At 42.2% G+C, this 25894-nt stretch overlaps 1 protein-coding gene across 1 annotated transcript in view; it reads left to right on the top strand.

Moving 5' to 3' along the window:
- Positions 1 to 24805, top strand: part of RAB3B (RAB3B, member RAS oncogene family) — a gene marked incomplete at both ends in the record, with an annotated part of 53329 nt that extends 28524 nt beyond the window's left edge. Inside the window, 3 exons of the mRNA XM_082003016.1 lie at positions 13081 to 13199; positions 20872 to 20996; positions 24618 to 24805. Of these exons, the coding sequence (XP_081859142.1) occupies positions 13081 to 13199; positions 20872 to 20996; positions 24618 to 24805 (432 nt within the window). The remainder of the gene's footprint in view (positions 1 to 13080; positions 13200 to 20871; positions 20997 to 24617) is intronic.
- Between the last annotated feature and the right edge of the window lie 1089 nt (positions 24806 to 25894).

The following is a 25894-nucleotide window of genomic DNA, read 5'->3' as shown; positions in this document are numbered from 1 at the left end:
GTACTGCTGCTGAATTTGTGTCCTCTTACACTTAAAATGTCTTTAGCTCATTGGCAAATCTAATTCTGCTCACTTATACCTTATGCTTTCCTCCAAAGTTTGCTTTTGCACCGTTTTGTTCAATGGGAGTGATTTGATCAATGGGACTGAGACCAAGAACAAGTCCTAAGGGCCTTCTTTTTGTCTCTGTCATAGTAAATAACTTGTATTCCTCAAAACATTGACTTGTTGCACCTTCTCCAGAAAAATCACATAGCTACACGTGAAAGCAGATGAGCTCAATCTGCCCAGAGGTTAGTTCTCACTAAGGAACCTGGTTGCATTTGATAAATATTTCAGTATGTGTTTTCCCCAATGTAACAGGACAAATTAATTCCTGAGCTGGGAACTGTTTTTAAAAGCGCCGTGGTAATGGAGTGTAGAATTGCCCTTTGCTGAACTGAGCTGGTGGTCCAGGGAGCCTGTTGTCAATTTTCTGCTGGTGGACAGTCTGGGTGATTTATGGAAGCAGCGTAATGCTTATGCATGAGCTTGTGCTTGTATTGTGCCTGATACTATGATTGCTTCAATTTACAGATTTGTTGATAGACCTTTGCTTGCTTGGGGTGATGCTGTGCGGTTTCCCTATTTTATGAAGCTATATTAATATAAAATTGATAGAATATAATGAAGAATGATGCCCCCATATTTTTGTTTATCTGTAAAGGATCACACGCATTTAGTGTTCTGTACAAATATGATCTCATGCTGTCCCTGTTGCACATAGGATTTTCAGTCGCTTTAAAGAAGACAGTCTGGAGTTGTCATTAACAGCTCTTCTTACAGCTTTCTTTCCTTGGACTGAGGTCACAGAATCACAGAATCACTAGGTTGGAAAGGACCTTCAAGATCATCAAGTCCAACCATTAATCCAGCGCCACCATGTCCCCTAAACCATGTCCTGAAGCGCCACATCCACACGTTTTTTAAACACTTCCAGGGATGGCGACTCCACCACCTCCCTGGGCAGCCTGTTCCAATGCCTGACCACCCTCTCGGTGAAGAAATTTTTCCTAATATCCAATCTAAACCTCCCCTGGCGCAACTTGAGGCCATTTCCTCTTGTCCTATCACTAGTTACTTGGGAGAAGAAGGTCTGTGGTTTGAGAAACAGATCACATGGAGAATGCTGAATTTCTTTTCCTCTTACCTAGAAACTTAGTCTCATGGGAGAGTAGTCAGGACCTCTGCATGTGCAGGATTCTTCACTGAGGTCAGTGGATGCAGACAGGACCTTAACTTCAGGGCTTATTTTATATCAACGTTCTATCGCCAAATGGCATCTCCCCAAATCTGGGCTGAATTGAGTGGTCCTGGTAAGTACAGGCTGTGCTTGAGACCCTGACCGAGGTCCCACTGGTGTGAATGGCTGGGGACAAATGAACCTGGAGGCATGCAGCAACATAACTGCTCTCCATCAGAAGAGCAGGTAAGTGCACCATGTCCGACACTGTCAGTCCCCGTAGCACAGTCTTCAATGCCCCATAACTCTACCCCCGATAAAAGTAATTCTGTTGCCTTCAGTAGAAGCTCACTCAAATCCTGTAAAAAGTGTAAACAATGCTGCTGTAGCAAACCTTCGCTGTAGCTAACATTTTTCCTGCTAGGATGATAATTCTTTGGCCCATACCACTTGTGTACACATGCACGTAGTAGCCTAGCAGCAAGTTGGGTTTGAAATGGTCTGTTGCTTTTATGTCTCACATTGTTTAATAAACCGTTAGAAATATGATAGAGTTCTCCACCAGTGTTCTTCTTGTCAATATTCATTCTTTATATTGGTTGACCTCAACTGTATGAGATTCATGCTGGTGCAAACATCCATTAATGCTCATTTTCCAGCTGATTATACTCAAAGGCAATGTCAGGTGCGCACAGCAGCACCTGTCCAACCTCAGTTTGGACCACGATTTCTCACTGAAGTCCTGATCATCGGAAGTGCTAACCTGATATTCTCATTAGTATCAGAGTTGTGGACCTGCTGCAGAACATGCTGTGGTTGACCCAGCTGTAGTCTGCTTGCTAAATATGTTTGAAATGTATTCTGGCTTCTTGGGATCTTTCTCAATGAGACAGGTCTTCAAAGACTTTTTTTATTTGGTTGTTTGTTGTTTTTTGTTTTTTCCCCTTTAGGTAGGGCTTCCTTTCCTCCATTTGCTGGGTTCCTTGGCAACCATTTGTCCTTGAAAAAAGGAATGGGTTTTTAGAAGAATGGATTTTGGCTTGGTTTGCTCCTAAAATGAGCTTAGGTGCAGTATCTTTAATTTAAAAGAAATGCAAAGTGATTCCAGCCAAGAGCTGCTAAAAGTCAGCTTTCTAAACAGCTGATGAAGGAAGTAATTGGGACATCTCAAGTAGGTAATGATGGTAGGGGAGAATCTGATTGTAGCCCCATTTGATCTTAGAGTACGGAGAAGCAGTTCTTGCTAAGGTAGGGACTGGCTGGGCAAGGATTGGAACTGGGTTAGAAGTTTGTTTGAATGTCAGATAAATTAGTCATATGTCCTTCCTTTTTTATGAAGCGAATAATACATTTTCTTCAGCTGAGAAATCTGCTGTGGTTTTCCTCTATCTTTCTAAAAGGGTAAATATGAAGATGTGCTTTTCATCAGTAAGATTTGAGCCACTCAGGCACTTGGTGTGTCCACTGGCCAAAGGCTAGGAAGCTGTACGTGGCCTAGCAAAGCAGAGAGGTGTCGTGGTGGTGAAGTGATTAGTACGCAGTAAAAATATCAAACAGCAAAGCATCTCACATTTACATCAAGAAGTATTTGCTCATGACCCGCTTTCCAAATGGAAAGGAGGAGACAGCATAGGTGGGTGAACTTAAAATAGCGTGCAAAAGGACCTCACACCAAGAAACCCATAGGCACTGTAACCACATGACAGCCCCAAAGGGACCTCAGCTGCTTACTGAACTGCCTTGGGAGTGCAGTAGAGCCATCTGCAGCTGCTACACAATGAAATTTCTAGTTTATCATCTGGACTGTGTGGTTATAATAGAAAATATTACGGCAAATGGTAGCAGATTATTTTCTTTGTCTTGTGTTATTACTGAGCATCATCATGCGTGTACTGTTGTCGTTGACAAAGAACTTTAATTCTAAGCCTCTATTTAAAGATGCATACAACTACTCCGAAATATCTGTCCTTTAGCTGAAAGTCTTCCTTTCTATTTTCAGCAGAGATGTGGGTTTACTTGGAAAGTTTCAAATTCCATTTGATTGTTTTTTTACATTTTTGTGAATTTAAACAAAATCCCCTTCATGTCACCAATGAAGAACTGTATTTGATTTATTTATTGCATTGCTTTTCAAAGTATGTGCACATTTCTATCAAATATAGACTTATGAGATAGAGGAATCTATGTTATTGCTAATTCCAGCATTTGGAAAATGTATTTCAAGCTCTACTGAAGTGAGATACATACCTTTTTATTTACCTTCTGATTTATGAGCTTCAGATTGTTCTTGCGTTTTGTTGTCTTTAAGTTTTCATTCTACTTCTTGATTGCTAGAACCTTAAATGTCTTTATGTTTTTGTTCAATGCTCACCTAAATTCAGCAGTGGGGGGTTTTTCCTAGTTTGGGAGATAATACAGTGGAAATTGCCTGATCAACTCTTAATTTCCACCAAATCTTGAAAAATTACACATTAGGGTTTTAAAGACTTTAAAAGATTTTTGTATTTTTATATTGTCATGTGGTTCTTAATATATATTATGTTTGGTTATTTTCTTTTAGTCTTGCCGCTGCCCTTCAATTTAAAGCACATGTTCTTGCCTCATGGTTGTAATTTGATTTGGTATTTTAATCTGAGAAATAAGCATAAACACCTTCCCAGAATTTCCGAGCACTTTGTCTTAGAATTGACCTCCTTGACATAATATCTCTGGAGGGCTCTTGTGAAGTATGAGGCCTAGATTTAGCCCTAATACACTACTAAATAAACTGAAATCTTCCCCTGATAAGAACAGCCCTAGGAGCGATGCTCGTAGCAGAGTACTAAGTTTTCTTACAACTGGGGGTACTAACAGGTCTTCCAGGCACAAAGTCATTGAGCTTCATAGACACCTTTGGACACGTATATTTCGTCGTTATCATATCATAAATGAGTTAACTGAAGGCCTTGCCAAGAGTCGTGCAGCCGTGCTGGGGCTGGCTACCACCGCCATGCTGCCGGGGGGGCAGAGCCTGAGCGGCCCCTCTCGCTGCCCGGCTCTCCTGCTGGTTACCATGACATTTGATCACCTGGAAATAGGCTCCGGGAAGTCTGGGTCTTGTTCTGCGGCTCTGGGAGCTGGGATCTGCTCCGTTTTTCTGGCGTGGGTTTGAGGGGGAGGGTGCCGAGAGCACTGTAATGCTAATTCCCTTCACCTGTCCCCGATCCTTTTCAGATCAAAGAACCAGGCTACTGAATTTAGACAGGTTGGTACCGCCGATCGTTTAATTTCCTCCTCACGGATTTTGCATTTGTGCTTTCGGCAGCTGATTCGTAATGTATTGAGATTTTCCTTTCTGCTGTACATCTCTATGGGTTAAAAGGCTGCTGTTAGGACCCCCACGGTGGTGGCTGGTCTGTAGCACGTCTGTCCACTGCACTGCAGGACCATTTAGGATGTCCACTCATTCACCGTAGTGTAGTGCTGCTTCTGAAGTACTGCCTGTGATTAATTTATCTGCTTCTCAACAACCCTAGCTAATTAATAATGCTTATAGTGGCTAACATTGCTCACACATCTGTGCATGGTACAGCTGTTCTTACAGCGGCTGATTACCAGAATTAAAGGTTATATGTGGGACAACTAGAAAGATCTTGCAAACCTGCCAAACTATCCTTATATAAAAATGCATTTTGTGCCTAAAATGCTCCTTATTCTAGGATCTCACTCTTAATATTTTCTTTTTTTTTTTTTTTTATTATAGCAGTGATGGTTTTATCACTTGCCCGCAGTGGATGAGCTTCCAAATGCATCATACTTCTGAACTTTGTTTCCCGTTACCTTCTGCTGTTTATTTTCAGCTAGAGAAGTGGAAGTTGGAAGTATGTGGTGTGGATGCTACAGATTTTTATTACTGGCATATCTTTATTTTTCTATCAAGGTAACTGGATCAGGAAAAAATTAAAAAATATCAGACTGATCTTCATATTATTTCTCATTCATGAAAAATAAGACTTTTCAATTCTGTACGATTTAAGAAATGTGCACAATGAACTCAATCTTTGTGTGTACCTCTTCATGTGATTTCTCTTTTGCAGCCACTGTCTTTTAAATACTCTAACAGAGAAACTCAACCTACAAAAAGATGAGAAGAGCAGATAATGTTCATAAGCCAGCAGCCCTATTTCAGTCTTCCTCACCGTTTGACAGATCAGGAAGGGCAACTGCTGCTAATCTTCACTACAATCTCAAGGCACTTGGGAAAATGGAAATATTAGTATTTTTTTGACATCTTACTAGGTCATGAGCAGGAGTGTTAATCACAGTATGTTGGCCTGATTCCAGTTTGGAAATTACATTCTGCTGAGCAAATGCACCCCGTTGCATTTTCAATGGTTCACTTTTTGTCTTAAAAGGTGTGGAGCTGCTGAACAAAGTTAAAGAACTGGGGCTTCCCAACCACCAGAAACATTTTAATGGTGGCTGAGGTCAACCTGCACTAACTTTTCTTCCTTGTCCATCAATTTAGTTTACAAAAGTACTTTAAAATTGAAAGTGCAGTGCCTCACCTGAAGGGACACTCAGCCAGTGAGTTATAGGGGACAATTGTAAAAGTATGTGTGTCGAGGAAGACTGAGGCCTCTGGTGACTATTGGTGAGCTCTTGTAGGCTGTGGAAGTATTAAAAGTCTGTTTTCGTAACTTTTGCATCTCCATGGTGGGAGCAGTTAGTGTGGGAATATTAGAGAAAACAGGGTGGTAGGAGCTTCTGTACAGGGTGAGCACAATAGGATGAGAAAAGTGAAGCTTCTGCAACTGGTGGTACTGAAATTATCCAAGGCTTCTGGTTGTACTACCTCTAAGGGGTTGAAATGAAGATAGCCATAGTGGGAAATGTTTAAAAAACACTTTGCAAGGATAGAGCCTTTTATCAAAAAAGACAGGGTGTTTTGTGGTGGTGTTTTTGGCTTTGTTTTTTCCACAACAGAAATGTTTTGCTGCATATTGCCGATACTGCTTGAATGGAACTGGCTCTTAAGGTACCTAAATGTGTCTGAGTAGGTTCCAGTGACTCCTGGGCAACGGGAGCACTCAATAACAAGAGAGGAAAAAAACATGCTTAGTACGATCTGTTAACTGGAGCATTTTAATCAGAGCTGAGCTCTGAAGGAACCAGGTGTTATTTTGTTCCTGGCAGCAATTGAAACTTCACAGGCTTTTCATGACATCACGTCTTTTCCATGTCTTAGCCAGTGACTCATCTTGCTTGCCTGTTTGTTCCTATTTCTAGCTGCCAGCAGGAACAGTAAGCTCAATGTTAGCATTCTCTTTATTAATGGCACATACTAGTCTGCCCAAGGTCACTCTCTTCACTCACACTTGTGGTTCTTGGTGGGTCGTTTTTTTCTTCCCTTTGTCTTTCTCAAGGTGACTTTTATTTAGCTGATTCTTGGCGGCGTCCACTCAAAAGTCCACTTTGGCAAAGGAAATGTGTGTGTGTGTTAATGTAACATCCAGGAGCTCTGATCACAGAGCAGAGCCCTTCTGTACCGAGCGCTGGGCAAATGCACGGCTAAGGAGGTCTCAGCCCCAGAGAGCATGCAGTCTGAAATGCAGGTGCTGACATGAGAGTAGTGGGACAGGAACGTAACAGTCGCCTTGCCACGGGCATCAGTAGTATTGACCAAAACAACTATAGAATTGCTGTAGGTTGTGAGAAATTTAACATTTCACATTGCAACAGTCCAGAAAGGTAAGGCAATGCTGTTTGCTTCCCCAGCTTCGAGCAGCTAGCAAGGTCCAGTGAGGAAGGCAGAACAGGGCAGCAGCGGAGAAGGCTGCACATACAGTTTGAGGGATCTGCCTAGAGGTGGGAAGAGAGCCGGGGGCGGGGCAGAGGTTATGGATGGCAGAATGACACTCTCGGTGTTCGTGACAGGGACACCGGCATAGCTCTGCACAAGCCTCAATGTTTCCTTACCCATACAGATGTTTCCTGGTACCTTGATGTCTAACAACTTGCTGCCCCCTTAAGCGTGGGGCTGTGAAGTCAATTATCCTGTTTCTAAGGCTGACCAAACTCCGAATGAGGTATAAAAAGCTATAGCATAGGTGTTGCGATGTGATGCAAGGAAGAGGTCTTTGAAGACCCAAAATTGTGACTGTTGCTGGTTATTGGTGTTGATGTAGCCTCTGTTCTGACTCTGAGCAGCCTAAGGAAGGATGATGCTAAGTACATACATCTTGTAATTGTTGCCAACCAGCTGGACAACAGGTGACTCTTATTCTTACATATAAGATTAGGTATTAGGAAAAATTTCTTTACTGAGAAAGTGGTCAAGCAATTGGAACAGACTGCCAAGGGAGGTGGTGGAGTCACCGTCACTGGAAGTACTCAAAAAACATGTAGACATGGCACTTCAGGATATGGTTTAGTGGGCATGGTGGTGTTCGGTTGATGGTTGGACTTGATGATCCTAAAGGTCTTTTCCAACCTTAATGATTCTGTGACATTATTCTTCTTTAAAACAAAACAAAATCAAACCATAATCCTTTAAAAAAATTCCTAGGTTTAATTCTTTAGAGGCTGTTTGTCACATACACTGCTAGAACAGTCATGGTGCTGAGGGGATTAGATCTGGTACAGCTGAGAAGTTTCAGTGACGTTTTATTTGGAACAAAGAACTTGTGGCTGGAAATCACTAGAAGAACAACAGTTCAGAATCAGGGATTCTGATTTTTCAGACCTGCAGCAAAGAGCATCTGTCATGATTTAAACACTCAGATATGTTTCCTGTGTAAGTACCTTGCTGTTTCTGTTTAGACAGTCAAGCAAACTTAAGAAAAGCTGATTGTGCTCCTGTTGTGAATGTTTAGGTGATGGATTTTGTGAGTAGAGGGCATCTGCAGATAATGCAAATGCATTTGGGTCTTTTTCTCTTCTGATAAGCAGTGAATTTTGATTGCTTATTAATGCAAAACCTTCAAATTTTTGTCTCAAGCTACCAACTAATGATCTTGTGGGGGGTTTTAATTGTTTGTATCAAGGACAAATGCATATGTAAGCTACAGAAGAACAGTGTTGTTAGCGTGAATATACCTCACCCTTCTGTGCTTGATTACAACCACGCTTTCTGATTCCTCATCAGGGACAGCCAAACAGGCTTCTGCATACTGAACGCTCAGGCTATTTTTCCTAGGCATTTGCTAGACTGCTAATTGGAGCTACTCCAGATTTCTGCTGATCCCTGCCTGTGCTTCATCTATTTGACTTCTAATGAGTTTGTGGTCTACCTGGAAATCTTGCAGACAACTTGGAGGGGGCAGGGGGAAGCAATCTGCATCAGTTATTTTCTCCTTCATTAGATAAATATCTTGCACATAGAAAACTGATAATGTATATTTACCTAAGATTTGTGGTGTTTCAACTGATGCAAGGGCAGCTACTGTAAATGCTGAAGAAAGTGAGCTCAGATTTTGCCGTTTGTTTTATTTTATATTGAGGTATCTGGGGGGGATGGAGGGTGTTCACTGAAGCTAGCGTAAAACATGGTGTGAGTCAAGAAAATTAAGCCAGTTTATAGCTGTCTAAGAAGCTAAAATAACCTGAGGAACAAATTCACTTCAGGGTGATATTACAAAGATTCAAATGGATTTGGAGAAATGCACCTAAAATCCTTTAAGGGGAGATGGCATGCACTGTACCTGTACAGTCAAACAAAGCGAGGAATCCATCAGTGACTCGCAGAGAGACGAATTATGTCTCTGCATTGTACCACATCACTACCAGGGCAAGGTTATGAATAAACTTTACATACCATGAAATATAGGATGCCTTCCCCCCACCCCCTTCTGATAACTTGAGAAGGCAGGCACCTAGTATATACTAATGAATATGCAAATTGCCTTCCTAATGAGGTAAGTGCCTTGTCCCCCAGAGAACAGGTTATGACTAAGCACATGCATGTAGTCCTTTGGGGTTCTGTACCTCCTGCAGCCATGTCCCTGTCTCTTGCCACCATATAAATTGCTCCCCCCACAAGGGGTTTGTAGGTAGAATACTGAAATCAACAAACCAGAATTACAAAATTTCAGAGCTTTTGGGCAGATTGCCTTTAACACAGATGAACTCTGTGGGCTGAGCCCAGTTCCTCACTGAGCCGAGGCACATGAGCTGGTACCAGGGCAGGTTTTGGAAGTCACCCTCGGAGTCCCTTGGGACTACTTCCCAGGACAGCCTGGATGTACATCCTCAGAGCTAACTCCTTGCTCCGAGCCATTGTCAAATTTAATATCTTTCCAAATTATTCTGCGTCTAGCTTGACAATGTGTCTTCCAGTCACTTACTGCCAAGTTGCAGCCTCATGCTCTAAGTCAAAATAAGCACTAAACACAGAGCAGGAAATAGAAGATGAGATTTGAGAGGTAGAAGAACCTGGGATTGCAGGTGTAAAACAATAATGCTGTGAGCATGAGAACTGAAGAAGCACAACTTCCTATGGATTTGTTTCTTTTTGTTGCTTACAGGATCTGAGAAGTTACTAATACTGATTTAGGTCTTTCTCCTTGTGAGGCATGAAGAAAACCTCTCCACTGTGGATCCTTTGGTGTTGGAAAAAGATAAGCATTGCACTTAAGCTATTTTCCCCAGCTAAGATATGCTTAAGGTCTGTCGTCTTCATCTCACCAACTATTTTCATAACATTTGTAAGAATGTACCTTGGAGAGAGTTTTCCCTCAGTCACATTTGATCAAAAGTAGAGTTATAAAGAGCATATACATGTGCATGTGCAGAGAGTGATGATTTAATAAGCCTTGTGTCCTTAGGAAATCAGGCTAACATAAAGCAACTGTCATGTCTGTGAATAAACAGAACAGTGCTATTGCTGCTGAGACTTTTCCCACTTGAGGAAGTACAGTCAGGATCTAGTTGGCACAGCTGGTTTAGCCGTTCAGCAGCTAAGCGGGGATGCGGTGTCAGTGAATACGAGTGATGGATTTATCAATGGCAGGAAAAGAAATGGTCACTCAGGCTGCACGGTGTACTCCACCTCGTTCTGGTAGTTCTTGTCAGGAGGGAACAGGAGGACTCTCTCTCAGTCAGTGTGCAGGGCCTTGCCGTGATCAGCCAATGGACTACCCCGTCTTGAAATAAATGCACAAGTTTCAAGGACAAATTTCTTATTTTTCCAGAGGATTGTTGGAGAAACAGCAGGATTCCTGCTGCATAACCTCTCCACTGGGAAATTTGCGGTGTGTTACAGCTGTGCACAGTCTCGTGGTGGTGCAATAGGCAGAGCCTTTTAAGCAAACTGCAGGGAGCTGATTTACAAGCACTTTCCTCCTACAGAGAGCCTCTGTGGTGTTCTGGTGCGGAGCGACAGGCTATCATTGATGTTTCCCTTTTTCATAGACTGGCTAGCATGTGTTCTGGAAGGGCCAACACTGTCTCTTGCATGCAGCAAAAACAAAGCTGCATGTATGGGAATGGTGGGCAGAAGGTTTTTAAAGCTGAGTAGTTGCCCACCCACTGCACCTTGTGTGTTTTCTGCGGTTGTGGTGATGTGCTGTGTCTGATCAGAAACTGGCTCTATACTCCTGCAAGAGTGCTCTACATAGATTTATTTTACTCTTCCAACCACCTATATGATTGATAAGTCCTTCAGGGTTTTTTTCTCTAGAGAAGAGAAACTTTAATCACATTTTTAAACCAGTTGGAGTAAATGCTGTCTTAAGTGTGGGGTTTGGAGGACTAAAGGACCATTCATTTCAGAACTGCTAACCTGTAAGCAGTCAACACCTTGTGCGGAACATGTGCTACTCTTCGCTGGGTGAGGAACTGGCTGGATGGCCGAGCCCAGAGAGTAGTGGTGAACGGCGTTAAATCCGGCTGGCGGCCGGTCACAAGCGGTGTTCCCCAGGGATCGGTTCTGGGGCCGGTCTTGTTCAATATCTTTATTGATGATCTGGATGAGGGAATCGAGTGCTCCCTCAGTAAGTTTGCAGATGACACCAAGTTGGGTGGGAGTGTTGATCTGCTGGAGGGTAGGAGGGCTCTGCAGAGGGATCTGCACAGGCTGGATCGATGGGCAGAGGTCAACTGTATGAGGTTTAATAAGGCCAAGCGCAGGGTCCTGCACTTCAGCCACAACAACCCCATGCAACGCTACAGGCTTGGGGAGGAGTGGCTGGAGAGCAGCCCGGCGGAAAGGGACCTGGGGATGCTGGTTGACAGCCAGCTGAACATGAGCTGGCAGTGTGCCCAGGTGGCCAAGAAGGCCAACAGCGTCCTGGCCTGTATCAGGAAGAGTGTGGCCAGCAGGAGTAGGGAAGTGATCGTGCCCCTGTACTCGGCACTGGTGAGGCCGCACCTTGAATACTGTGTTCAGTTTTGGGCCCCTCACTACAAGAAGGATGTTGAGGTGCTGGAGCGTGTCCAGAGAAGGGCAACGAAGCTGGTGAGGGGTCTGGAGCACAAGTCTTATGAGGAGCGGCTGAGGGAACTGGGTTGTTTAGTCTGGAGAAGAGGAGGCTGAGGGGAGACCTTATCGCTCTCTACAACTACCTGAAAGGGGGTTGTGGCGATGAGGGTGTTGGTCTCTTCTCCCAAGTAACTAGTGATAGGACAAGAGGAAATGGCCTCAAGTTGCGCCAGGGGAGGTTTAGATTGGATATTAGGAAAAATTTCTTCACTGAGAGGGTGGTCAGGCATTGGAACAGGCTGCCCAGGGAGGTGGTGGAGTCGCCATCTCTGGAAGTGTTCAAAAAACGTGTGGATGTGGCGCTTCAGGACATGGTTTAGGGGACATGGTGGCGCTGGATTAATGGTTGGACTTGATGATCTTGAAGGTCCTTTCCAACCTAGTGATTCTGTGATTCTGTGATTTGAAGGTAAGGCCTTGTGCCTCCATGAAGCTGTTTCACAGAATTGCCATTTGCCAAAAGATGGATGAAATATGTTTGTTCAAATGATAGGTGAGAATGAGAGAGACGTTAAACACAAAACTTGTCTCTTTGGTTCAGAAGGCAGGTCCAGAGGGAATGGTTTAGCTGCAGGACTGCTGATCCCATGTAGAAATATTCCTCAGTTTAAGAGCAGGCACCCAAAATGAGAGGAATAAATGTTGTTGACATCCAACAGATGGTAGCTGACATGTTTTCCAGCTGTCACAAGTCTTTTGAAATTCTTCTGTTGTATATGCCAGAGTTTCACCTTTGTGCTGCCAGGCTGAACATAGAAATGACAACTGCAGGTAGAGGTATTCTACAGCACTCTATGGGTAAAGAGAATTAAGATGAACCAACAGAAGAGGATTAGTAAATCTCAAATTAGTATGTGCACCTCAGACATCATGATTGGGATATTCCACATAAAATTCACTTTGTAGTATAATTTTCATTGCATCAAGTCTTTAATTGTTGTCTCTAACCTCAGGTGAGAACTGAGTCACCCGCAGCATCTATCTCAAGGACGTTTTCCCGATCATGACACTAAATTGCAACACATAAATGTCTTTTTGCCTGGTACAGTCCTGGGCTGTTTTCTATTGCCTCTGCTTTGAAGTGTCAGCTTTCGGTGAACTCTGCTAACATTTTATTATTGCACTGAGGCTGAGGCAGAGAAGAGCAATTAAAGGGTTGACAGCTTTGATTTTTTTTTAAATAGTACATGTGTCAAAATGCATTTAACAAATAACAGTTGATGCAAAAGCCCAATTAATGCTAAGATGTAAGTAAAGTTCATTTCAATTAGGAGCAAATGAGAATTTAAAAATGTATAATAACAAAAAGTGGGTGCCTTATTTTAGATATAGGACCTAACTACAACTCCTGTTTCTAAGAACTGAAGTCTTAAAGCCTAAATATTCCTTTCTGTTCCAGGATACAGCTGGACAAGAAAGATACAGGACCATCACTACAGCCTACTACCGAGGAGCCATGGGCTTCATCCTCATGTATGATATCACCAGTGAAGACTCCTTCAATGCAGTGCAGGATTGGTATGAAATGTTGTTGGCTTGGGGTTTGTTCTTTTGGGCAATTATCTCCTCACAATTGTTTGTTGAGAACATTAGACATCCTACCCTCCACAGTGCTTTGCATTACTGTGTTCTTTCCTCTTCATCTGAACTCCGGGATAAATAATTTGTTTTTTAAACTGCCCTTAGATAAAGTTCTACAGCGTCACTTTAATGAAAAAGTTATAATTCAAATATATTTGCATATTATAGTATTGTAAAGAAATTAATTCTTTAATGCATTATTTGGGCTTACGAGGTTTCTGGCTATGCAGCTAAAACAATCCAGCTTAACAGTGGTTGTTCAAGTCAAATCTCATTTTAAATCTAATAAGACTAAATCTTTCCAAACTGCCTTAAAAAGTGATTTTTTTTAATTTTTTTTTTTTTTAACATGCAAGTGTAGACACATGGAACAGTATTAACCTTGCCTAACTTGAGATGATTAAAAATCTAACTTGACCCATTTAAAACTTGTGGAGTTTAAATTAGTTGTAGTTGTAATAAGAGGGGGAAGAGCAAGGTCTAGGGCAGAAAGCAAGCATACCCCTTGGAAGGGGCTTGTCTGTTACCGCTGACTACAGAAAGCACCTGAAGACTCTGTAAGGCAGTGCTCAGTGTGTGGAATGGTGAGATGCGGGAGGAGGAGTTACCTATTGAATGGGAAGGGTGAGGACTTAGCCCTAAAACTGGGTATGAAACACATTCTCAGCTGTTATAAGCTCTTCTGGATCCACTGAATTCAGTACCAATGCGGAAACACCAGAAAATTATTTCTGGGCTTTCTGATTACAGAAAAACAGGAAATATTTTTGGATTACAATGAAAAAAGAAAGCACCAGATCAGTCACTTTGAAAACTCCATGGCAGTATCAAAACTGCATTGGAACCCAGGCTCGTCTCTCCCATGTTTTGGTGTGCATTTCCCCTTCCCCACCTGGAGGCTCCCCTTGTAGCTCATGCCACCTGTCTTCCTCCTCAGGAAGAAATGTCCCACCTCACCCCACACTGTGATCTGATTTTGGACGTGGAGCTGTGGCCTAGACCTTCTTCCTGCTCTCCTGCCTTCCAGACAAGTACATGTACAGAGCAGGAAGAGTAGAGGTCTTGCCAGAAGAGCCAGAGCACACGTCGTTTGTGTGGCCATGGGCAGTTCCCTCAGTCCCCTCAGTGGCAGCCGATGGGAGGTGTTTTCTCAGCAGGGACCCAGCACAGTGCCTGGGGTGAAGACATCTGAGCTGCTGCTGTGAGGTGGTAGCCGCAGGCACGGCTCAGATAAGCAGAAGGCTGGACCCTGTTGCTGGAGCTCACGTCCTGCTGCAGCGTCCTCTCAAAGGGACACCAGACCTTGTGTGGGAAATACGGGGCACGGGGAGGTAGGGGAAAGGCTGTGTTTATCTTCAGAAGTAATACCTCAGTGGCTCCCCTCAAATGTCTTGCAGTCGTTTCTGCTTGTTACCCTGTTGCTGAGTACTGCAGGTGGGTATGGTCAGTGTGCAAAGAAAGGCAATGCAGTGGTTAATGTCATCTCCCAAGTCTGATTGATTGGCAGTGATCTCGGTGACCTCCCAGGAGCATGTGACAGCAGCATGTAGGTGACTTAAAATTTTCTTACCTAACAGATCAGAAGAGCCTCCTTCTCTTGGAACATACGCTGGCTATGGCACTGGCTCTTAGCATCCAGCTCAGCATGGCTTTTTGTTGAACGCCTATTCTATATTCCCTAATCTAGTTTGTAATTTAAAAGTTGCAGCAATGTAGTTTGTTGTTTCTAGTAATTTGGCCTTCCTCCAAGGCTGCCCATTATTTGTTCTCACAGTCCCCTGACGCAGTTCGTCATGGTCATCACATCTAAAGATGGAGTCTCCACTTTCACGCTGTCTCAAGCATCATGACACCATGCTGCAGAAGGTGAACTGCAACACCTTCCCTGGGCTGTCCTTTAGCACCTAATGATAGAGGAATAAATTTTTTCCTTGCTAGAAACACAAACCCAAAGGCTTTGCCAAAACCAGGTTCCTCCACGTGGCACACCCTCCACCAAGCTCAGGTGAAGCTGTTTCTCCAAGTGTCTGCACAGGGATTTTTTCCATAGGAGTACAGACATGTGAGCTAGGGCAATATCTTTCACTAAACTATACATTTTTTTCTCTGTATGTCAGGAATCTTTCCAACCATCACTTTTAAGATTTTGAGCCCAAATGATGTAGTGAGGCAGATAAAATCAGCCCGTGATAGCCCATTTCCTTCCTTTCTGAAGCTTGTCCACAGGAGAGCAGATGAGGACTGTAGCAAAGCCAGCATCGCTGTGCCAGCAGAGTCCTCTAGTGGCCATGCAGCTAAGAGATGGTTTTTTCCCCAGTCTGCAAAATTTCATCCTAAACTTCTGAAAGGACAAGAAATGGAAACAAAAGCTTTTGTCTGGTGCTGGTGCTGCTATATCAAGCCCTGCCATTTGCTAGCATAGCAGGTAGGTAGAATTCTTGAGGGACTTTTTTTAATTTTTTTTTTTTACCACGCTGTGTCATACAGTTATGCTTCCAAAAAACGTTACACTGAATCTGGTCTTCAGAGACTAACTGTACTCCCTGGAAAATTAAGGTGTCTACTACTTGAGCTCCTTTAGCTCAGAGCCTTTATCTCTGTGAGCCTAGTCCCTTCTTCAGGTCAAGTGCAAGACAGCGGCAGCATGCCCAATGATAAAAACAGAGCCCTAGCAGTCCTGCAGTGCTTCTGTTTGGTGCTGGTGAGAGGATGGAGTGGCAGCAACTGGGAAGCTGCGCAGGCTGCAAATTCACTAGCATGCCCCTCATGCTCAGCCCTGCCTTGTCTTGTCCATCACACGTGGATGGGACAGCCTTCCTGCTCTGCCTGCTGTGCCCAAGAGGGAGGACCTCTGTAAGAGTGAGAGGGCTGGAGCCAGGAGGTTTGGGACATGAGATGGGCTGGTGGGAGGACAAGTGCCTGAACCACTTCTTCTCTGCTAATGAAGCTGTTCCTCCCAGATCCCCAGCAAATGGCAGTTGCAAGCTGCTTTCTACCTTGCAAGGAAGGTGTGTGGCCCTATACATGAGTTGCCTCTCTGCTTGCAGAGGTTTACATGAGGCTACAATAAACCACGCTAGTTCTAAGACCATATTTCAACCTTCACTGAAATTAAATGGGTCATCCACCTGGAATATATGCAAAAGCTAACAGCAAAGCTCATCCCAGGTCTTCTTACATCCTGCGGGTTTCCAGAAATTACAGCAATTAATCCTACACATCCTTTCTCTCCTTTAAGTGCCCTGCTATCCTAGCTGGCTAGTGATGTGTTTTTCAGTGTCTAGCTACAGTAAATAAAGAATACTATGAAGTTGAATATTGTGTCATAAATGCAGCATGATGCAGCAGATTGGCTGAACTTTTAGACATTGAGAATAAATCAAGCAATACTCAGTAAATGTGAATTAAATCTGGTAAGGAACCTTGTTAACCTTCCCAGCTGTTTCTAAAATACTGTGTGTAGATGGAATTTGAGTGTTTCTCCAGCATAGAAAGGTGCATAAACCACCTGCCATGTGATCATGGGACTGGGTTCATAAAGCAAATACAATCAAACTTAGGAAGATACCTCAAGAAAATCATCAGCAAATAAAATATGAAGTGATGGCCCTTCCACTAACTTTTGGCTGCTGCCCATCCCAGTCCATTTGCATTGGCTGCTAAGAATTTCCCACCTGAACATAATGCAAAATTGTACCCATTCACAACACCTTGGAATGGGTCAAGTTGTGTGTGGTAGTCATCTATGTGCTTTACAGTAGGGCATTCTCCAGTCCTAAAGCTTGTTTGTTCTTGCTGGTGCTAGGCCTACCGCTGCTTAGTGATTCAGGTTTTTTAAGATGCTGTGTAAGCAGGCTGTCAACATGAGTCTTGGCCCATCTCACTGCTTTCTCTTGTACCATCTCTTCCTGCAGAGTTCCCTACAGAAAACAAGCCAAAAGCATGAACAAACAGCTGAACCAGAGACCTAGCACTCCAAGTAAGCTCTCGCCCATGACAAGCTCTTACCTTCTGTTGAGCTTATAGGGGTACAGAAAGTTCTCAAAATTCGTCTTTATAATTACACTGAAATTATGGGAATGTCTCTCTCCATCAGAGAGACAACTTTTCCCTTCTAGACCTCTCCAGTGTCTCAGCGCTTATATCCTCCCTCTAGCTGGGAAATTGCCATAGCAGGTTGTGCTCACTAGCCTTATTAATCTCCAAGCCTTTTCATGAAGCTCCAACATCCCCTCTAAAACTGCCTCCCATGTATGTATGGTGCGATTTACCTCTCATCTCTGGCTCATCGGCATGTGACTGTTTTAGCAACCTCCTGACCTGGCCTTACCTGCCCACAAGGGAAATGAGAATATCTCTTCCAGCCTGCCATATGCTTTCTTCCTTGGGTGATCTCTTTACCTCACTCTTTCTATGGGTGGATGTTCTACAGAGGATTCTGGTTTGCTTCATGTCACTTCAGAAATACTTCACCTAAACCAAACAAAGACAGTCTTTCTCCTGAATGAGGAGGATCATGGCTGTATATCAGGTGTTTAGACAAGTTTTCAAGGTAGTGTATGAATGCGAGGTACAGTCTTTCCTTCATTCATGTGAATCGCCGTCATTAATGATAATTATCTTGAAGAGCTGAGAAAGAGTAAGATACACAATTTAAATGCATTTGGGAATGTCTAGGACATGACCTGTTCTCTTGTTCCTTCACTTGGAAAGGTACAGCAGATTGTATGAGAAGCCTTAAAAGATTAAGCCTGAGTGATCTTCCTTACTGCAGCGTGGCAAGAGTACAGTCAGGTTATTTTAGAAGAAAAAGCATAAATGGGCAAAAGCAAAGGTGGATTTTACCTGGTATTTTAAAATAACTAATTGTTTTGTTTGAATAACAAGACATCTTTCCTGTAGGGTAAGTGAAAGGGTTAAGTGAGCTTTCATGGCTTTCAGTTTCTAGATCTTTTTAGTAGGTTCCTTTGGCAGTTATTCTTTGACATTGACTTGATAGTTTGGTGTGTAGATAAATCAGTGGTTTATACCTCATTTGAAACTGTACTGAAACTAGAATATACTCAGGATTTCATACTCTAAAGTAAGTAGAAAATATTATGGAAACTCTGCTTTGGACAATCTAGACAATTTCATAGAAGGGAAGAAAAAATTGGTTAAATTTAACTTAGATTTAAGAAACAGCTGAGTTCACAAATCATCAGCTTTATTTTTCTTTAAGGCTGATCTCCAAATTAGACTGTTGATATATGCATGTAACTGTGAACCTGAGACTATTTTTCTTCTAAGCGTGAAGCATAAAAGCCATGCTTTATCATTAATTTGGGGAATTCAGCACAAATAAAGCACAGCATTGTTACTGTGTCACAGGAATATGTTCTTTGCAGTGTGTATATTGGACTGCCCTGATAATTGTTGAAACATCTCAACTGCACAAGCCTTTGTATTTATTTATTTACCTTTCCAAAAGCTTCTGGAAATTTGCTGTTTCCTTTTGCATGGGGATCAGCGTTTCTTTTAGACTTTCTTCCTAACTTTTTTTGTTTGGGTTTTGTTTTTTTATATTATTCCTAATAAGTGCAAATGGCAGTGTTCTGAGAAAGAGGATTTTCACCTACTTGTACAAAACACTGAGAATGAGTTTCTGTGGGAGATCCTCCATGTTTTTTTCTTCTTTTTTATTTTCTAAGTAATTCTGTGTAAATAGCTAAGATTTTGTAGTGTGTCCCCATGCATCTCCCCAGGGACTGAAATTAATCCAGAGAGGGAAATGGGAGTCAGAAGAGAAGATTTCATCTTTCTGGGCTTTTGGTTGATTTCTGAGGTCACCCCTTTCTGTGATGAGCCTTGGGAAACCCCAGAGTACTGCATAAACTTATCACAGATTCATGTTAGCTCTCACAGGGCTTGTCTACATGGAGGGACTCAGAGGGTGAAAGTGGAGGAGCCAAACTTGGGTCTGGAGTGCCTTTCCAGGAGGACACTAAGAAGAGTAGGAGGTTTCACTGCGCAAAGTCCTTGATTATTTTTGTGTTCCATTATGGGTCTGGGCTTGTGCAGTGGGCTTGGTTTAGGTTCATGTTTTCCAGTGCAATCCAGACAAGCTGCTGCTTAAAGGCAAGTTGCACGGTGAAATGACCCCCTTTTTCATATATATCTGTGGAGTAACGTGACTGGCTGCTTTCCATGGGAGAGGCAAGTAAGCAACTCGAACTAATTTAGATTATCATTAGCGGATCAGAGCTGGAGGCTGCTGCTGATTCAAAAGAGAAGAAATCAAGTGCTTTATTGTTAAGGGAGTTCAAGCAAACGAAACAGAACTGAAAACCTGAAGGGACTCCTGGCTCTCCTGGGGAATGGCAGGTTTGCCTGGAACTGTAGTGTCCTGTATAGAGAGGTGGCAAGTAGGTACAAAGAGTGGGAAGGTGAGTAGGGACTGGAGGAGGAAAGGACTATATTGCCTCTGGCAGAGCAGCCTAATTACCTTTGGGAAGGAGGGAGTCTTAAAAGATAGAGCTAACTTGGAGATACAATGGATGAAAATGAATGCTACCAAGCTAATACTGTTCTGCTGCTGGCTCTGTGACACCTCACTGAGGATGGTGGGAAAGTACTGGCCCCTCAGGATAAATAGGAAAAAAAAAAATCTTCTGTTTTCTCATAGAAAAACTATAAAGAGGCTAAATGTAAGGTCAGACTCCTGGTATCCAGCGAGAGCTCCACTCCAGTTTCAGCACATGAGCCACAGAGAGCTTTAGAGTCTTCAAGTTCATCCCAGTGCTCCTGCTTAAGCTCCCATGCACTTGATCCCTCTGTCACTGAAGTTAGCATTTGTCTGAACTTGACGTCTGTCATTGCATCTGCTGTTTCCTGCGTTAGGTATCACTTAATCCTGCTGAGATCAAATATTACCTCACAGAGCCTTACCTTGATCCCGTATCTTTCCAATTTGGTAAATTTTTGTTTCTCTTTAGCAATTGTTTCCATGTTCCTATGCAATTTTCAGTCTCCATGAACCAGTTTTCCTGTTCAAGCAAAGATGACTTAATGCTTCCATATGTTTGACTCTCAAAACACAATTTCTTATGGTGTTACTAAAGCTCTGCAGCAAATGAGCATCTTTTTTGTCTGCTCTGAACTATTGTTGTTATGTGTTTTACAAGAAGTTGTAAATATAGCATGAAGTGTGTCTCTATTGTATGGCTTTCTCTGTAGGGACAATATCCTTAAGAGGTGTAATTGATTGTCGTTCCTCTGACAGATTACAGCTGAAGGAGAACAAGCTCTAGAAGAATGCCTTTTTTGTCCCTAGACTTGAAAAATCATTGAATTCAGCTTTTTGTCTGGATCTCAAGACTTTGCAAGCGTTTTAAAGATCATAACAAGAAACTTTATTGTCACAAAAAGTTAAGGAGTAGTAAAATAGAATGGTGCTATAAATTACACAGTGCATTCCTGCTTTATGTGTAAGCTTGGTCATATGTTGGTTAAAAGACAAATGTCTTGAGATGTTAATGTTGTCGTTAATGGCACTTGTTTTCATGCTTAATATATGATTGTATTTTGGCACGGCTGATGAAAGGTAGCAATATTTTTTGACCTGCTGTAGGGCCACACAAATCAAGACTTACTCCTGGGACAATGCACAGGTGATCCTGGTTGGAAACAAATGTGACATGGAGGATGAAAGAATTGTTCCTGTGGAGAAGGGGAAACATCTGGCGGATCAGCTAGGTACATGTAAAAGACTTTCGTTCTACTTTTTCCTCTGCTTCTTTATATTGGGTTCTTTTTTATTGTACAAATTAAAGTCCTTCCAGCAGTAATACTTTAATAATGGTATCAAAACTAAGAGGCGTAGCATATTCTAGGTCCATATTTTACTTTCTTAGTGCTGAATACTACTTTCTTTGTAGTGTTGCTGTATCTGTAAAGCTAATATCTAAGTATATAAGGAAAATAATGTTTGTCTGGAGAGAACAGCTTTTATTAGCTCAGCAGAATGAAAAGAGAAAAAGGTTTTATATATACAATTCTGTTTCCAGGTCTCTAAGTACCACAGAGTCATTTTCAGAATGCAAACATTGATTTTTGTAGAAGGAAATTTTTTTTTGCAACTAAACAATGAAAAAAGAAGTTTATACATTAGAACTGTAGAGTTGAATAAAATACGTTTTAAAAATGTACCAGGCTTCTCTGTCGAGGTAGGGAAATGGCATTATGTTATTGATACAGGATAGAAAAAGCAAAACAGTTTCATTGAGAGGAAGCTGGGATTGCAATGAAAATTTTAGAATGAACAGCAAAATAAACTCATCCTAATTTCTCATTTATCATTTTTTGTTATAGCATATATGATCTTTTTAATATGGAATCAGGTCTTCTGTGTTAAGATTTAACTATACAGTTGTCTTCTTTTAAATAATTCATAGTGGCAAGTAAATCCTGTTAAAATTTAATTCAGTTAACAGTGGAGACCCTTACAGTGGGCATACTGTAAATATATGTTTAGCTTGTAAGAGTAGAGATTGTCACCAGACCCAAAGGAATCGCCATCATCCCCAATTTGTAAAATCCTATGTTGTCTTCAATTCTTAAGCAGTAATTGGAGGGTTCATAACATCTTATTAAACTGGGGGTACTGGAGTTCCAGTACACATTGCATACATTGTTTTAATTTAAAGTGTGACCTTGATCAAATTGCCAATTATGGTTAAATCTCAGATAATAACTATTTATTAGTTGGGGCAAAGGTATAGAAACCATGCTCATAGATGAGTATAAAGTATGGCTTTCTGATAGGAACCTGTGTGATAGAAACAGAAAGATAGTCACTGTTCCAATCAGATTATTTTTTCATGTTTTGTGTGGGAAAAAAAAAAAAAAAGCACGTCTGCAAAGGCCTGCAGGCTTGGAGCCTTCACGGGTAAATTCTACATGTGCTAAGCACAAAGGGGTCCCATTCATGACTGGAGACTTGAGTCACTGCCACCATAAACAAATAATGAGAAAATATCAAACTGAATGCTCTAATTTCCCATCACTATTATTATTGTAATAATAATTCTTTACATGTAGGACTAGCAAAGCAAAGAAAGACATGGTTAGTTTGCAAAATCAGTTATGAGTTTAGTTATCAGAATCTAATTTGCTTTGAAAATATGAATGTGAACAAACTTGGTTCCTGGCTTGCAGACTCTCAAAACCGTTGTGAATGCAAGTGGGCTCATATATTTTGCAAGAGTAATTACACTGTTAGTAGTTGAAAATTTGTCCACAACAATGTAACAGCAAATAGAGAGTTTTACTGGAACTCCCACTCCTGTTTGGACTTCTAATGTTTTTTTCTCCCCTGCAAAATTCATCTGTTTGAGTACAAACCTGGCATCTAGAATCTGAATCCGTTACATATGGGACACTTCAGAACACACGTACGCAGTTACCATAGCAACTGACTCCACCAGTAGGAAACTGTTCTGCTGAAGAATTCCCAGTTCTGGCACCGACCCGTCCTTGCACTTGTCCAGCTCATCCTAGAGAAACATACTCCAGTGCAGAGCAAAACAAAAGCTTTGCCTTTGCAAAGTGCTGTCCCAGTTGTCATCTTCTGTAACCTCCCAACATACTAATGCCCTTTTTAAAAGGGCTGAAAAAATATGTACGTATTGGTTTATCCATCGGTTTTTCCTTGTATTAACTGTGATAATGTGTACAGCATTATCTGGAATTACTTTGTGTGTTAGGTAGATCTCTTTAATTGACTATCAACTGCTTAAACTGCTAGCTTTCATCATAACGGTTCACATAAAGGTTATCCTTCAGCAAGTTTATCTAAGTTTATATGCTTAATGTGACATTAACATCATTGAAATAATTTCCTAATCAGATTAAAAAACTGTTACTGGGCTGAACAGGAACTAAACCAAAACAGATTCAGCCACAGCAGAAGCTAAGCCAATGCTGGACTGACAAACGTCCAAGTTCAGTGCTCCGATTTCTTGTGCCTTTTGATTACATTTTTAATCATCATCAAAGACGGCAAGTGAGGCAGACGGCACCCTCGTCTGATGCAGGACGAGGGCAAATGCCCTCCCCCATCACTCCACCCGCTGCCCCATGATTTTTAAAGTGTTGGAATGGGGTAGAGACCTACTTGTTATCTCACACATGAAGGTGACTCAGTCTACCAGCAGTGGCGGACTAATCGATTAAGACAACTTATCTTTCCCTGTGTTTGTGGCAGATTCAAAGAACTCTGCATTGCATCAGTTTATCCCCAAAATGAAGCACAACAGAATGTAGCTTATTGCAAAATAAACTCTCTGTGGTGCTTGAGCTCTCACTCTTGGCAATATAATAAACTGGCAGAACGGAAGCAACAGCCATTGTAAGTGACAGTTGGCCTTTGAGACCCCTGGGGCTAGAAAAATAAAGAAATGCTTCACAGTTTGGCGCATTTCTGCTGTCTGAGGCAGGGCTCAGGCTCGTCTGTGAGAAGGCTGGTTCTTGTATAGCGCAGGGTGTCAACGGGAGGCAGCAGGAATGGCTGTCTGCCTGCCATCCCCACCTTGGTGTAACTCCAGCGTCGCTGCTGTTTGTTGTTTTGGGGTTTTTTTTTTAATCGGAAACGGTCTGCGTTTGAAAATCTGTACTCATCACTGCAGCTAGACTGGACACTTAAATTACTCTGTAGGAGGTGCACAACATTATTTGTAATTCAGCAGTGCTAAACGTCCCTTGTCAGGACAGATGCTCCGTCGTGATGTGTGCTGTGCAACTAGTAATCACCCTGAAGGGCTTTCCGTCTAAATAGACAAAGAATGGGAAAAAACAAGACCAAAGTCACGGAGCACTTTGTTCACACGCGCAGAAGTTGGTCAGCTGAAGGAATACAACCACAATCTTGCTTCTCTTTCTGGTGTCTGCTCTTGCCAGACTGCAGTAGTGGTTCGTAGAGTAAGCCTGGCCCTGTGGCGCAGGGGCGTGTGGAGCCCAGGAAGGCCCCTCCAAACATTAGCGGTTAGTGGCATGTCATCAGCAGCTGCAGCCCGGGGGGTCTTCACTGATGTAAGTGGGAGAATTCGACTCCCTTGTCCTGGGTTTGTTCAGAGCTGTATCATCTGCAGGTGTGTTTATGGTAAGGACCCATTTATGCCTTTGACTCTTATTGATGCTTGATAAATTTTAGTATTTCTGCTCAGTATTCTGAGATTGTGGGAATCAACTGAGCTTAAGAATTGGCTAATGTCTTGTTTTCTTAAGGTGAATTCTGAAAAAAATGGTTAGTATTTTAAAAAACATCTCCATTAGCATGAGTTTCTATTTATTTTTCCCCCCTCCCACTTTTTCTCACAGGTTTTGACTATTTTGAAGCTAGTGCCAAAGAAAACATCAACGTAAGGCAGGTGTTTGAGCGTCTCGTGGATATAATCTGTGAAAAGATGTCGGAGAGTATAGAATCAGACCCTTGCAGGGGCACTTCTGGAAGGACCATGCGACTCACAGACAACCCACCCCCTTCGCAGCAGAACTGCTCGTGCTAGTGACCTTTCTCGCCGAGAAATGTCCTTCTTTCCTGACTAAATTTTGTCTTTTCATTTGTGGTGGTGCATTATCATGTAGTCCAAAGGCAGAAGTTTCTGTTGTAGGAAATTGGTATGTTTGCTTAATGTGCTGAAGTGTTAATGTTATAGATTTCCTTATCCAATAATTAAAAAAAAAACCAAACCTGACTGAATATTGTAAGTGCACCTAGTGTTAATGTGAATGTTGCATTTTTAATTATAAATTCCACTACTGCAGAAAGAGGATTTTTGTCAAGACCAGCAGGAAATGTAAAAACCAATCAGAAGGGACCAGGTCTAAAAGAAAATGGGGGAAAAAAATCTCTTATAAAGCAAGAATTTGCTTGGTTTTTTGTTGTTTTTTTTTTTTACATTAAAAAAAAATCAATCCCCAGATATTTTGAGTCATTGTTGCTGTCCTCTAGACATGGACCTCAGTTTTTCTGTACAATGGAGCAGAAAGCAATGTATTTCTGTCTGACAGTTTGAGGTCCTCCAGAGAGCCAAGAGCTTTTGGATTTTCTGTCAAGCCTCTAAATGGAGGAAGAGCACGTGGAGGACTCAAAGCTGCCAGGCAGGGGAGGAGGAGGAGGCCTCGCACCCATACCTGTATCTCCCCGTTCTCTTGGCTGGTGCTGGGTGAAGGAGCAAGAGCCCTTCCAGGGGCTGCCCTTGCCTGCAACCTTCTCCACAGTTGCCAGTAAGGGCTTGCAGCGCGCTGGCGGTGTTGCTGTGTTTGGCACCTTGCTGTCCCTAATCGGTTGTTTCTAGGTGCCGAGAGCTGACTGTCCTGCAGCTTGTCCTCTCTGTCCTGTAGTTTTACCTTTCCAGGTTTGGATCTACTCTGATCAACCGCTTGATGGTGGATTTGTTGCAGGACAAGGAGAGGAGGAATTGGCTTGTTGGAGGCAAAATCTGACATGTAACACTTGGAATAGCACTGTCTCAGAAAGATTAAAAATATCAGGAGCCAAAATGTGAGTCTTGCCAAATATTAGTGGCAATTATTATTAGATTTTCTTTCTGCATTTTGTTGTTGAGATTTTTTTTTTTTTTTTTTTTTGTGTG

This window comes from Phaethon aethereus, assembly GCF_964289735.1.
Source record: "Phaethon aethereus genome assembly, chromosome: 8".
NCBI classification, from domain to species: domain Eukaryota; kingdom Metazoa; phylum Chordata; class Aves; order Phaethontiformes; family Phaethontidae; genus Phaethon; species Phaethon aethereus.
This window is presented reverse-complemented; position numbering and strand designations above follow the sequence as displayed.